The sequence below is a fragment of the Polistes fuscatus genome, unplaced genomic scaffold (genome assembly GCF_010416935.1).
Source record: "Polistes fuscatus isolate 324 unplaced genomic scaffold, CU_Pfus_HIC Scaffold19, whole genome shotgun sequence".
NCBI lineage: Eukaryota > Metazoa > Arthropoda > Insecta > Hymenoptera > Vespidae > Polistes > Polistes fuscatus.
In genome coordinates this window covers 1,178,183-1,192,508 of record NW_025113095.1, presented here as the reverse complement: position 1 = coordinate 1,192,508, position 14,326 = coordinate 1,178,183, and the positions used below count along the sequence as shown (strand labels likewise).

General features: G+C 26.6%; 2 protein-coding genes across 2 annotated transcripts; both read right to left on the bottom strand.

The window, feature by feature from the left end:
- Window positions 1-131: 131 nt before the first annotated feature.
- Window positions 132-8,239, bottom strand: LOC122515819 (proton-coupled amino acid transporter-like protein pathetic). Its single transcript, XM_043633315.1, has 8 exons — window positions 7,879-8,239; window positions 5,146-5,220; window positions 4,574-4,666; window positions 3,805-4,162; window positions 3,344-3,622; window positions 2,983-3,161; window positions 2,457-2,626; window positions 132-744 (listed from the first exon to the last, which is right to left on the bottom strand). Exons 2-8 carry the CDS (start codon window positions 5,205-5,207, stop codon window positions 500-502), a joined length of 1,386 nt encoding a protein of 461 aa, XP_043489250.1. The 5' UTR covers window positions 5,208-5,220; window positions 7,879-8,239; the 3' UTR covers window positions 132-499.
- A 2,139-nt stretch (window positions 8,240-10,378) lies between these two features.
- LOC122515886 (proton-coupled amino acid transporter-like protein pathetic) lies at window positions 10,379-14,036 on the bottom strand. The gene is made up of 4 exons (XM_043633380.1): window positions 13,891-14,036; window positions 11,362-11,525; window positions 11,098-11,279; window positions 10,379-10,529 (listed from the first exon to the last, which is right to left on the bottom strand). Exons 1-4 carry the CDS (start codon window positions 14,034-14,036, stop codon window positions 10,458-10,460), a joined length of 564 nt encoding a protein of 187 aa, XP_043489315.1. The 3' UTR covers window positions 10,379-10,457.
- Window positions 14,037-14,326: the final 290 nt, after the last annotated feature.

Here is a 14,326-nt window from a genome sequence, read left to right as displayed (position 1 = left end):
CCTTCATATCGATATCATTTAATAAACATTAAATAGAAAGATAATATTTATAAAATATACATATCTACAAAAAAAAACGAAGCAAAAATAGAAAAAAAATATGAAGGAAAATAAACTCAAGAGGACATATTATTAACATCAAACTAACATAAAACTTTTTTGCAACATTCGATACTAATCACTGATAAATAGAAATTATCTCTGACGTAAATGATTTATCGTGAACATTAAGTAAAATGTTATAAATGTAATTAATTCTCGACGTAATTGTATACATTTGTATACATTGCTTTTGTTTTTTTCCTTATTTCTTCATTCCTTTCTTTCTTTTTTTATTTTTTGTTTCGTTATCGCTCTCTTATTTTTCTTCTATCTCCTATATTTCCTCGCATTATCTTTAACGAGACACACGTGTTTCATATGGCAAGTAATTCCGTGTCGCAAAGAAAAAAAAAACAAACAAATAGTATGCAATTTGTCATTGTTAAAAAGTAAATAATTACTTTTCGTAAACCTTAATTATTTGCTTGATGGATATCCACGAACCAAATCCCAATGCCATCAACGAAAATATTAATAGTAAACCATTTTTTATGAGTCTCCATTTGAACCTACCCAAATGGCCGTCCCAGCATGAAATTGTTTCGACTATCACAGGTATACTGATTCCCAAAATGGAAAAGAATATTGCACCTACCAAAGATATGAATGGTTCCAATTCTTGCACGCTTACCGCTACTCCAACTGAAAATAAACAATATAATTAATATAATTATTATTACAATTTATATAACATTGCTACAAATTAAAATGAAAATCTAATTTTAAATATGATAACAAAGTACAAATTATATTTAATTGATCTAATCGAGGGATTATCAATTTGTTTTTAACAATGCCCTTAATCGAATTATTCCTTATATAATGTTTTTATTAGAAAATATTTGAAAAATTTGTAATGCAAATCAAACGAGATTTTTAATATTAGATATTTGATTAGATGCATTAAATTTTTGTAATTTTTTTTTAAATTTGATATTAGAGATATTTATTTAATATTTTAATATTAATATTAAAAATATTTCTTTGATATTTTGATTTTAATATTAAAATTTGAAAAAAAAAAAGAAAAAAAAAAGTAGAAGAAGGATCGCTACTACGTCTTTTATTTAAATATTTCAACAATTAAAAATAACGTTTGAATTGAAATGAATATAGAAAAATGTTACGACAATATGAAAAGACACTGCGTTGATAATTTTGAAAAATAGTTATTTTTACATACTTTAGAGAGTTAAACGTATTTTTCGCATTTTTTTTTTTTTTTACTTATTTCCGTATTAGTATCCTTTAATGTTTCTTTACGTAAGTACGCTAAAATGTTAATGATACCATTTATCGATAAGAATAGAGGAAACAAAAAATAAAAAGATATGAAATGAATAGGAGATAATCGTAAGTACGAATAATTTAACGAAACCAGGAAGAACAAATAGGATAGACAAAGAGAAGAACAAAAAAAGGAAAAAAAGAACAAAAATACAAAAAATTTGAAATAAGGTTTTAACTATAATTCACGATTAACAGTAAACAAACCGATGTGGACCGCATCGAAGCGGAATAAATCAAGGCTGTTGCCAGTTTAATTTCCGTCTTTTTTATTATAACCGAGTTAACGAGTACATGACATGGTTCCGAACAATTCAGGCCAGGTGATTCGGCGTCTCACTCTCTCTCTCTCTCACTCTATATATTTTTATTTCTTTACGACGATTCTTTTGGTAATGCGTCATGCGACGAATGGTAACTATTTTCATGCTCAATTAAATCATTTGCATTGAAAATTAGGGGTGGGGGGAAAAAAAAGAAACGAGTGGTTTTTACGTAAATCGAAATTTAAAACGTAATTTATCACGTCATCATTATCATTGATTATCATAAATTAATATTCAAATATTAAATATATCTCTAAGATAATAAGATTAAATTAGTTAAATAAAATATTTTGTGGAATATATTTTTAATATTTTCTATATTTGAAATAAATTGAAAATAATCAAAATTTGTGTATCTCGGATCAATTAAATATGATTTGTTCTTCTTGTAATTATTTATAAAAAAAAAAAAGAAAAAAAATAGATTTTCAATATATATAAAATAAAAAGTGATAAAATATAGATCGATAAAGAATTAATAGAAAATCATGGAAGAGGAACGATTCTCATAATCGATCCTGAGTCATACTCCCGACACGGTACGCTGGTCAAACGAGTATTTTACCTGTCCTACTCTCCTCTCTTCTTACCTTAGGAAAGTAAGACGCGCCGTCTGGCATTCGTTTCACTTGCCACGCGATATAACGCGCCATATAACGTCAGACATATTTGATAGGAAAATAAAAAAACAAGACTAGAAGATACATATATACACACACACATATACACACGTATACACACCTGTCAGTAAAGCGACAAGAGTCCTTAAAGTTATTTCACCAATAGCTTCGTACTTGTGACTAAATATCGTCTTTATTGCGTTCCATATTATATCCAATGGTACGAAAAGTTGTAAACCGTATGTGAATAAAACAGCCAAACCGATCAACAATTTGACCACTTGACCCATACTTAAACAAACAAACAAAACAATATTTTTTTTATTAATATTTCGATAAATTCGTTCTGTCATTTTAAAAATCTTTCAATGGAAAATTGATGACAATCAATCCTGAAGAATTCAACATTTTTTTTTTTATTATTTATTCATCGAATATTTATATTTATTTTATATTTATTTATATTTATTATTTATTTATTTATATTTAGTTTATATTTATTCATCGAATCAGAATCTTTTAATAGCAAATAGATTTCAATATAAACAAAAAAAAATTGATTTTCATAAAATCGTGGAACAATCGAAAAAAAATAAGGAATAATTAGAATATATTCATTTTAATAGCAACATTTCAAAATAACTTACATGTCTTCCACTGGAATGTTTAAAGTGACAGAAGCTTCAGTGTTTTCCCCATAAGCCAGATAACCAAAGATTCCAATAACTGCATAAAGGGTAACGACTATGGACATTGTTATGTTGAGTACACTAGGACAACCAAGAAAATGTTGCGGTTTTTCCATGTTATTTTCCACTGGCATTACCTATTAATCAAGAATAAAAGTGATTAATGCAAATAAACCTATTAATCAACATTGTATGTTTGTTGTCTTTATTTTTATTTTTATTTTTTCATATCAGATTCTCACACGTATTCGTAGAAATTGCATAAGACGTGCTAAGATGATTTTTAATCGGAAAAACTAATGGAAAAGTTGATACTTACGACACCGATTCCTTCAATGGCGAATACGACAGTAGCAAAGAATATCGGCAATTGTTGAATTTCCGGGAACATGTTGACTTTATCGATAGGTTTGATATCCTTGAAGATATAATAAAGAGTCATAATGAAACCAACAAACATACTGATGTTGGCAACCATCGAGAAAGGTACCATATACTTGAGATTTCTGACTTGTCCTAATAAAATAACTGCTGGTATCAATGCTAACATTACGGAAACTTTGCTTATCGTGTTAGTTCCATTATAATGTTCAGCAATCTGGAAATACATTGATTATCATATATAATTATTGTTGTTCAATGTAAATGAAAATAAATAGCTAAATATAAATAAATATCATTCGCGATGCAGAATATTTCATCGAGATGAGATAATTATAACTTAAGGATAAAAACGATTAGATCATTTAAACGAACAGGTGATTAAATCAACCAACTAACCTGATGAATCGTCGTAGCTATGAAAACAACGTAAACACAGGCACCACCTATATAAGTTGCTGATAGTGCTATGTTTACGAATATTTTGCTAACATTTGCCCAAGGTCTTAAAGCTTTAGGTCCACACAAAAATGCCGCGTAGGCTGTCTCGGCATACGTCATCTTTGGTGTTTTTGTACGTTTGCAAAGTATGTGAGAGGAACGGACGAGTATGTGTACGCAATGAGCACAAATTATACCAATGATTATGGTCCCAAATGAACCGATTACTAGACCACCATTTCTAATCGCGTTAGGCATCGCTAAAATACCGGTACCGAGGGATGATTTCAAAAGGTGGGCTAACGATCCCAAGTCACTAAAAATTACAAATTTAATATCCATATTAAATCTTTTATTTATTTATTTATTTTTTTTTTCTATTTTAAATAATAATTACAAGCTCGCGACAATTTTCAAACCATTCGTGTATATGATTGAATTGAAGCTTATTTTAGATACATTAGAAATTATAAAATATATTATTTAGTATAATTATATGCATTTTTGAAATGAATTGTATTTAAATTATAATTGTGATCGAAAATTGGAAATATTTGAGAAAATTTTCAATTATTTTAATTATACTATGAGTTTGAAACAATTTTTAATATCTTGCAATCAGAATTTACATTAAAAATTATAATTTCAATCGTATAGACGAGTGTGTTCTTCTTCTTTTCACGAAAATATAAAAATAAATATTTGAATAAAAATCAAATAAACTTACGAATTGGTATGTTTTTTGTCTCTGTGTTCGAAGGGATCGTAAAATTCATCCTTCTCGTTGTAATCACCGATCGAGATCGCTGCGATCTTCGTGCTAAATGAAAAAACAAAAAAATAAATAAACAGGATGAAGGAAATAACAAAGAATAATAAAAAGAAGAATTAATTGCGCGATATTATCGAGTTAATCGCCGAACAAATATGTTCTATTGTGAAAGATACGCGAATTTCAATTATATTTTTTTATCGTTCGTTTTCTACGCGATAAAAAAAAAGGAGAATAAAAAAGAAAAAGAAAGAAAACAAAATCCTTAAAAAAAAAGAAAAACATTGTCGAACACATCTTTAACGATCGATTTACATGTCTCGATTGTTCCGATAATTTTTTAATCTAAACCCCCCTTTGTAACAAGATATCCTATCGATAAATCACAATCTTATTTAATAAGGTAAATACGTTTTTTACGTTACGTATAAAATGACATTTCTTTTTTTTTTTTGTATAATAGAGAAGAAAAAAATAAAACAATAATCGTGAAAATCGCGAAAAAACAAATACGTTGTTTTCATTACCTGCTGTTAAAATCTTTCATCATTTCACCACTCGATTCTGTTCCCTTTTCCATTTTGCCCATGGTGTTTGTTATTCTAAAAAAAATACAAATAACATTAATTAATAAATGAAAAACTTGGAAATATTTAATTTTCATTAATATATTTTTATATTGTATAATTATATATTTAATTTAAATTATTTTTATATTTTTTAAGAATATTTTTTTAAGAATGTAATATTAACTTATTTGTCCTCCAAACCCGAAAGGGGCGGAGTAAGAATAAATAAAATAAAAATATTAACTTATTTGTGTTTTTTTCAAATAAAATTTCATTTAATTCATATGAACATACGAAAAAGTGTGTTCATTTTTTGTGCCACTGCAGTTACATGCATTTAAAGATTAAAAGATAAACGCGACAAGAGAAATACAAAAGAAATAATGGAAATGTTTTATCATCAATGATCGTAGACAAAAGATATATTTGAATTTTTACTAAATCATGATTATCATATTAAATTTGTATTAATTTCAATTAATAGAAGATCTCTAATAAAAAAACTTTGAAAGTCCTTCGATATTAATCACGATAGGAATGAATTCTTATTTCACTAAACTAGGTAACGAAATTTTTCAATTAAACTTGCTTATCGCGATATTGGTCTAAGCTTCTGAAGATTCCAGATAAAATTAATCTTTCGGTGTTTGGGAATGCGAGAAACATCGGATTGATATTCTTATCGATCAATCGATCATACAATCCAAGAGACAAAGTAAATACAAAAATGACAACAACAATTCTTATGAATTATTCTATTCGTGTGTGTGTTTCTCTCTCTCTTTCTTTTTTCCTCTTTCATTTTAAATGTATAATAAAATATGCATTCCAAGAAAGATTGCTTAACGAACTATGTATTTTATTTTATTTTCTTATTTTTTTTTTTTGGCCCCGATAATTTACACAAATGTTTGACGTAATAATATTATAAAAACGAGAAAAAATATATTGCAAACAACATGTGCATCGATTTATGGTTATACGTGCACGTGTATGTGTATACATGTGTATTAATCATGTAAAATAAAAATATTGATGTAATCGAGTATGGCATCGAAGTTTCTCTGTTTTTATCTTAAAAGTGATGATAAAAAAACCCGTACTTGTGTACTGTCTTGAGATATCAATTCATTGCTTTGGATAACGAGGAACATAAAAAATTATCAAATATTTATAATATATAATGAAAAATGATTATAGCGAAAAATAATTGACCGAATTTTATGATTTTCTGTAAAAAATATTGAATAAATTAAAGAAATGAATTATGTTTATTACTCGGATAGATTGAAAAATTTTGAATTTAACGTAGAAACAATTTGTAAATTAAATTGTAAAAATTTGATCGCATACTTGGGTAGATTTTTGTTGATTATTTTGTCAATGAAGTATGATTAAATAAATATATTATCTCAATTAAAAATAATATAAAATATATTAATAATTTTATATGAAATTAAAAATGAAAATAACACGCGTGTATAGTATTCAATTATTAAATTGAATTTAAAATCTAACGAGATAATCAATTATATATTTATAGTAATGATTGAATATATATATTTTGATGAATTTTGATTATTATACACATATATATATTTATATAAGTGGGTGTGTCAATTGGTTATATTTTTTCAAAATTCTAATTACCAGCGAGATAATTTTTGTTTTAAATTGATCGAACGATAAAAGATTTCTTTTAAATTCGCTATCACTCGTTAACACTGTCCGTTGGTCTAAATTATATCAAAATTGTTTTGTCAAAAATAGATGAAAATAAAAGTTAAAATGACCATTGTGCGGGGGAAAAAATAAAACTTGAACTTTCGAACGCGAAATGTTACGTAAAAAGTTGAAGGTTTTTTTAAAACGATAGTCGTACGAAAGTAAAATGAATCTAAAATTGCATCACGTACATATGCAGAAAGGTATAATTAAACAAATGTAAATGGTATCATGAGGTTTCTTATCACAAAACGATACCTCAAACATCGTTACGATTATTGAATTAATGATAATGACAGAAAATGAGAGAAAAGTTGTTCGACTTCGTCAAAGAAAAGTTGCATATTTATTCTATTAATTATTTCTTCGTAAAGTACAATTTCTATGATTCTTTATATTAAAAAAAGTTCGTTCAACTGATCAATCGTTCAATAAGAAAAAAACATAAGAAAATATCGAATCATGAATACTGAATAATACAACAACGAATGAAATAAAAATAATTATGATCGAATATAAATGTTTTATAATAATAATTCAAATAAGAATTATTATTATTATATTAATAATAATTCAAATAAGAATAATTTTAGAAATACCTAAGAACCATAGTGATTTATTTAAACAAGTGTAATCTCGTTGATACGTCGATGATCCAAAATTTAAATATAATTTTAAATCGATTAATAAATGTAATAAATGATCGAATAAAATCGAAAAAGGATTATCAAAAAAAGACCAAAAAAAAAATTAAAAAGAAAAAAAATTGTAGATCAAAGATTCGCATAAGCGAATGAAAAGTCGTATTAGAAGCAACATTAGAAACTCGATCGTACAAAGAGGTGCCAGATGCTATTAACAATAGTTAAAACGATAATAGAATTTGCATGTTCCCACGAACGTGACAACACACACGTTTACAACACATACACGTACACGTACATAAATATTAAATACTATACTTACTTTTTTTTTTATATCACAGACGTAACAAAGTATATTAATTAATGTTTTCCTCGATGGAAGGTTGAAAATAATAAATCCGTGTTGAAGGAAAACACGATCGTTAAATGAAATAATTATTCAATCGACAATAATTTATTGATCGTTGATTAATCCGTCACGTGGCCATAATTTATTTCATTAAATTTCCCTCCATTTGTTTTATTTCTTTCTTTCTTTCTTCTTTTTATATCGAAGTATGAAAATGGGGGGGTTGCGAAGAACAACGGGGCAACACGTTCTTGTTCGTTCACGATGACGCACGGGAGAAAGCACCGTTGATGCAGTTACGACGTAACAGAGTCACCGTTTCTTTCACGCAACAATAGTAATAGTAGTAGTAATAGTAGTAGTAATAGTAGTAGTAAACTTGATGCGAAGGATCACAAAATGTAAATCCTCTTTGATGCAACAAGGTGTATCACGTGTGACCTGATCTAATTTTTCCAACTCGAGCAAGAACACCCCTAATTTATCAGTCACGAAATTTGAGGATTTAAAATACGAATTTCATTTTAAAATAATTTAAAATTATTTTATTTTATTTTATTTTATTTTAAAAATTATTAAATAAAATACGAAATTTACCTCCCGAAGAAAAATTCGAGAACAACAGAAGAAATATACAAAATCTAAATATATTTTGTTTTAAAAAACAAAAAGTATATATCGTGAGACAATTAATATGTATTTGTGTGGTGTTAAAAATTGAATATAAAAAAAAGAATATAACAATGATGGTTTAACGAAATAGTCCGAAAAAAAAATGAAGATGGGGAATCCTTCGTTGGTTTGGATTCCGTTGAGAGAAACGAAGCACGACTGGGCAATTTCTTGGACGTTAGGCAGGTTTATATATACCTGCTTACCTACCTACCTATCGATAGGTGTAGGCAACGCACGTGAATGACTGACTACTGCGACGAGACAACGCGAGCAGTTCTCAATGCGACTTCTTCTTTGCAGAACGGTATTACGAGCAATTGACGAGAAGGAAAAGTGGGGGACACCACGAGGACGACCCTCTGTGTCCTTCTATTGGCCGATCATCGGTATACAATCGCTTTTTATCTCACACCTTTTCTACATTCCCAATTTATTTACTTTTTTGTTTTTTAACAACGAGCAAGACAAGAAGAATTTTCAATTAATCAACATTACGTGTTTTTTTTTGTGATTTTCATTATCTTCACGTTTGTGTTCACATTTGTCTCCATTGTTTATTCTTCTTCTCTTTTTTTATTTTTTATTAAACAAGGGACTCTCTGATTTTCGTAGATTAAAATGTATTGATTTTGTCGAGCAATGGGAAGATTATTTTTCGTTTAATGTTTTTTAATACGTTTGGAAGAATAAATAACGATAAAATATAAAAAAAAAAGGATAGAGAAATTTGCTGTTTTTACACACATTTGTTGCTTTTATATTTTTATTTGATAAATGCGAAATGATATAACCCAAGTTTAAATTCGATTAATTCGATTCCGAGATCCTACATTGGGTGCACTTTGTTCAGTCCCTTTCACCTTCCAGTTTTTTCTTTCTAACCGATCGCGAATTTTGCTCTTTGTTCTTTTCTCGTTTCACGTGTTCTCTGCCAATATCCTCCTCTCTCTTTCTTTGTTTCCCCTCTCTCTTTCTGTGTCTAGTCAAATATTATTAAATAAAAGATTGATTTGTTTATTTACGATCTGTGTTTCCTCAATAAATAGAAATTGATTTTATTAAATAACAAAAATATCAACTTTAAATACACGAATTATTATACTCACTTACTTTTCATGCAATTATTATAAAGTTCTAATGTTTTATTAGTGTAATATTAAATATAATACAATTAAATATAATACATTTCATTTCTTTTTACAATTATCATAATTTTCTTTACAAAATATTTATATATTTTATAAATTTATATTTATTAAATTATTAATTTATTAATTATATATTTATTAATTTATTATTTTATATTATTAAATATTTATATATTTATAAATTTATTATATAAATTTACGTTAGAAAAAAACAAAAAATATAAAAAAACGTGTTCTATACTTAATTTATAATAAATTTCATTTCAATTAATATATCTCTATCAACATTTTTTATATTTCTTATTTAATTCTATCGTACATTTTGTTATATTTAATACAATTGTTACGATACAATTTAATTTGAATTATCGTAAAAAACAAAATAACAATTATCAATCTATTATTTAAACATAAAAATTTCTATTTCATATATCTAACTCTCTTCCTTTCTTTCTTTTTAATAATAATCGATCGTATATCTCTCTGTTGCACGTGTCTCTTTTAGTACATGCACTCAATTTCAAAGAGGCACGACCAATCACGTTTTTCGGTTCATTTCTTATGCAATCATGGCAAGTATATAATCATTTACTCTCTCTCTCTTTGTTTCTCTATCTTTCTCTATCTTTCTTTATCTATTTCTTTCTCTCTTTCTATTTCTTTTACTTTTTTTTTTCATCGATTGATAGCAACCGATAGATCGAGATATTTATTCGTCTGGGAACATTGTCAACAACCTTCTTCTTTCGTATCATTGTACGCCATTAACATTGTACGAACACTTTCCATGGCTCCGAATAACTAATAATCGATAATAATAATAATTATCATTATTAATATTATCATAATATTTATGCATTATTATATATGTTTAGTATTAAACTTATTACAGAATAATTAATTGTTTGTATTGATATTTGTTGCAATTGAAACTAGAACAAAATGTTGCCTTGTTTCCCGACACTCGCATAATTTTCTTTATTCAATTTATTATTGTTATATCTTTATTTAATAATTATTTTATCATTGTATTAAAATTGTCATAATTATCGACGCGAAAATCTTATTCAATTTCAATGTTAAAATGAAATAAATATTGTTAGAAGTAAAACAAAGGAAACTTTAGTAAAAAGAGAATATGAAATAACATTTGAAATAAAAATCGGACGTTCTTTTTCACGGTACTTTGATATCGATGTCAGTTCAGTGTTCTATGGGAAGGCCATAAAGAGGGTCAAGACAAACACCATATACGTAGTAACAGCAAGTACATTGAATGAGATCATTGAAAAAATACTTCAAACTTATTTATAAACTTATTGGTAATTCAATGTGTGGATAGAATATTCATTGGAATTAGGTTTATTACCAAAATGAGGAGAAAAATGATGAAAATAAATCCGGTCTTGAAGTATAAAAAATATGTTCCTTCCTGCCATTTGGTATTGAACTCAACTAAGATTGGAATAAACAACATAGAACTTGTCATACCAAGAGCTGCTAGAAGGCTACTTAATGAAATCATTTTTGGTATTGCAATTGCTAAAAATGCTAAGTAATCAATTAATTATTATAATAATCCTCATTTAATCTTTGGTTTTTCATTATATAAGTATTCGTGTTAATAACTTACTTGCTATTAAGATACCAGCCAAACGAAAAATAATTTCATGACGATCTTCTAAGCTAGTCATGTCCATTATAATTGGCCAAATTATGTTAACTGGTACAATGTATGTTATACCGATAGAAAATAATACGCAGATTGAAATACCAATCTTTGTTAATTGCGCCAATCTAAAGAAATTTCAATTTAATCGTTAGAAATATAATATATTATTATTTCATTATATAATTAAAAGTTTTGTAATGTTACAAACAAAAAAATTAAGTTCAAGATTAAATATAAATGTAGCACATGTAAGTTCATTTTATTTATTTCTAATTTATATATCATTTATTTTATAAAATTCAGTTCATTTATTAGATCATATCAAACTTTAAATAAATCAATCTAAATTTTCATTTAATTAAATAAAATAATAAAACAATGTGCCTTTATTTATAAATTCATTTAGGATTAGTTTCATTCATTTATTCTTTTCAATCAATTCGCACACGAATAAGAACACTTTTTGAAAATATTAAATATTAAATATAACGTAAGATATATATATATATTTTTACGTGAACTATAATTATATCATAGATAAAATATTATCTTCAATTTTAATTTTGGAAAAAGAAAATGCAGCCAGTAACGTAGTACATGTTGACCAACAAAACTATTTACACAATTAATTGAATCTTATCAACAATGTTCTTATTCTTCTTCTTCTTCTTTTTTTTCAAAAAAAAAAAAAAAAGGAAGAAGATAATCTCATCTAATCGAATGATAAATGTAGCAACACGTAACATTGAGCCACGTGGATAAAAAAAATTCTATTCGACATCTAATCAAAATGTGGGTGTTTGTATATATATATATGTGTGTGTTGGTGTTTAATGAATGATTTGTTAGAAAAAAAAAAATGTTAGAAGAATGCGGTCGAATTCGTTGATGAGTACAATGATAATTCTTCAGTTTGTTTTTTTTTTTTCTTTGAAAACTAATAAAACTCTTTACGTTGGTACGCGAAATAATGTCGCAAGGTTTTTCGTTGAACTTATACTTCTTATTCGAAAGGAAAAATACAGAATGTAATGTATATATGTTATCCGTCGAGAAAAAGCTAATGTGTCTTGGTATGTTCTGATTTGATCGATGATATCATAATATTAAAGAAGAACAAAATTACACGAAAGACGCGAAGACATTCGTTTCATTAAAATTATATCGAATTCGATATCGCATTATCGATTATTTCTTGTGTCAATATAATTGAAAGAATCATGAGTTTACTTAATAATCACGTTTTACGATATTAAATATATAATATGAATATTTGTGTGCGTGTGTGTGCGTGTGTGCATCGTCAAAGTACATTTTCTTTTTTTTTCTTTATTGAAAGATAATATTTTATTTATAATTTATTTGATTTATACGAGACAATGTGTGAATTATTTTTTTATTTAAAATAATAATATTTTATTTCTATAATTAATTGGATTCGTATAACAGCAGAGACAGATTTGATGCTAAATTTAGAATTATTGATGATACGTTAAAATGTATTGGTTTCTTTTTTTTTTTTTTATAGCTAATATCTATAAATCTATAAATATGAAAAAATAAATTAAAACGGAGAAATAATATTTATGATCTATTTAACTTCGCGAACATTAATTCTGGAATTCGTTGAATTTTTGTTGAAATAAATCATCCATCGATCATCGTATTTTAATAAATTGCAAATATTGAATGAAATTTACGATAAGATTTAAATGGTAAAATAATTAATTGATTGAATGAATGAATGAATTAATTAATTAATCATTTATTCAAATTAGTAGTGCATTGACGAATGACACCGTAGAAACATTGACGAAATATTCGACGATAAAATTCCAATTATTGACAAGAATTTATATCTTAGATAAATAAAAACATCCTTGAACCATATTTTATTCATTGGATACGTCCTTAATCATTGACGACTGACTCAGACAGTACAACAAATTTACTAATTATTCGTTGATAAATTTTTCCGATCATTCACGAATCTTTCCATGAATAAATTTCAAAATTAACCGAATAACCTTAATTTATTTATTTAAAAAGTCCTTAATCATTGATTAATCAGAAACCGTAGACTCATGAAAAAAATTCAATCTATTTAATAAATCATTGACGAATTCTACCGTAGATACAAAAATAATTTCATCCAATTTTATTCATTGATAAATCTTTCCTTGCAAATATACATTAACAAAATAACAAAATCCATTGTTATTTCTAGAAACGCGTTGAATCAATTTTCAAATGAAATAAAATATAAATAAAAATCAACTACAATTCCGTGTAAACTGACTTTAAAAAATTTCTGGAATGCACAGTGCAACTTATCTCCCTTTTCATATTGTTTGAAATAATATGTTTCACATTTTTATTTTTTTTACATTAATCACAAATAAATAATTCCATCGAGTTATCATCATCGTTATCATTCTCCCAACACATACACACATATTGAAAGAAACAAAGTATCACATAAATACTCACATTTCGTCGAGTGGTAAATTCTTGATGACGGTGTCGCAGCTTTCCTTGTATTTATTGTACCCTAAGAATCCAAAGGTAACATAAACTAGTGTGTTCAATATCGTAGCAATGATTATTAATCTTGGCATGTTCCTTGGATTCTCCATTGTATTTTCTAACGGTAAAAATATCGCAATGTTGTGTAACGCGAATAGGAAAATACTGGAAAACATTGGCACCGAATGGATACTCGTAAATAATTCGAGTCTTTTAGGATTTGGAATATCATCGAGAAAATAAATGAAACTGATTCCAATACCAAAGATGAAGAAGATCGTGCCGATCACGGAAAGTGGTGTCAAATATTTGAGATTGGGCACGAGAATGATCGAACAATAAATTGGACAAAATATTATCACGTATACTCGTACGTCCAATGTTATTTTTGTATAAAATT

Coding starts and splice junctions, on each gene's coding strand:
- LOC122515819 (XM_043633315.1), bottom strand. CDS start 5,207: ATGGGCAAAATGGAAAAGGGAACAGAATCGAGTGGTGAAATGATGAAA. Junction 4,667..5,145: donor ATGAAAGATTTTAACAGCAG/GTAATGAAAACA, acceptor TTTTTCATTTAG/CACGAAGATCGCAGCGATCT. Junction 3,162..3,343: donor CCATTGAAGGAATCGGTGTC/GTAAGTATCAAC, acceptor CTTGATTAATAG/GTAATGCCAGTGGAAAATAA.
- LOC122515886 (XM_043633380.1), bottom strand. CDS start 14,036: ATGGAGAATCCAAGGAACATGCCAAGATTAATAATCATTGCTACGATA. Junction 11,526..13,890: donor AATTTACCACTCGACGAAAT/GTGAGTATTTAT, acceptor AAATTTCTTTAG/ATTGGCGCAATTAACAAAGA. Junction 11,280..11,361: donor GGCTGGTATCTTAATAGCAA/GTAAGTTATTAA, acceptor TTGATTACTTAG/CATTTTTAGCAATTGCAATA.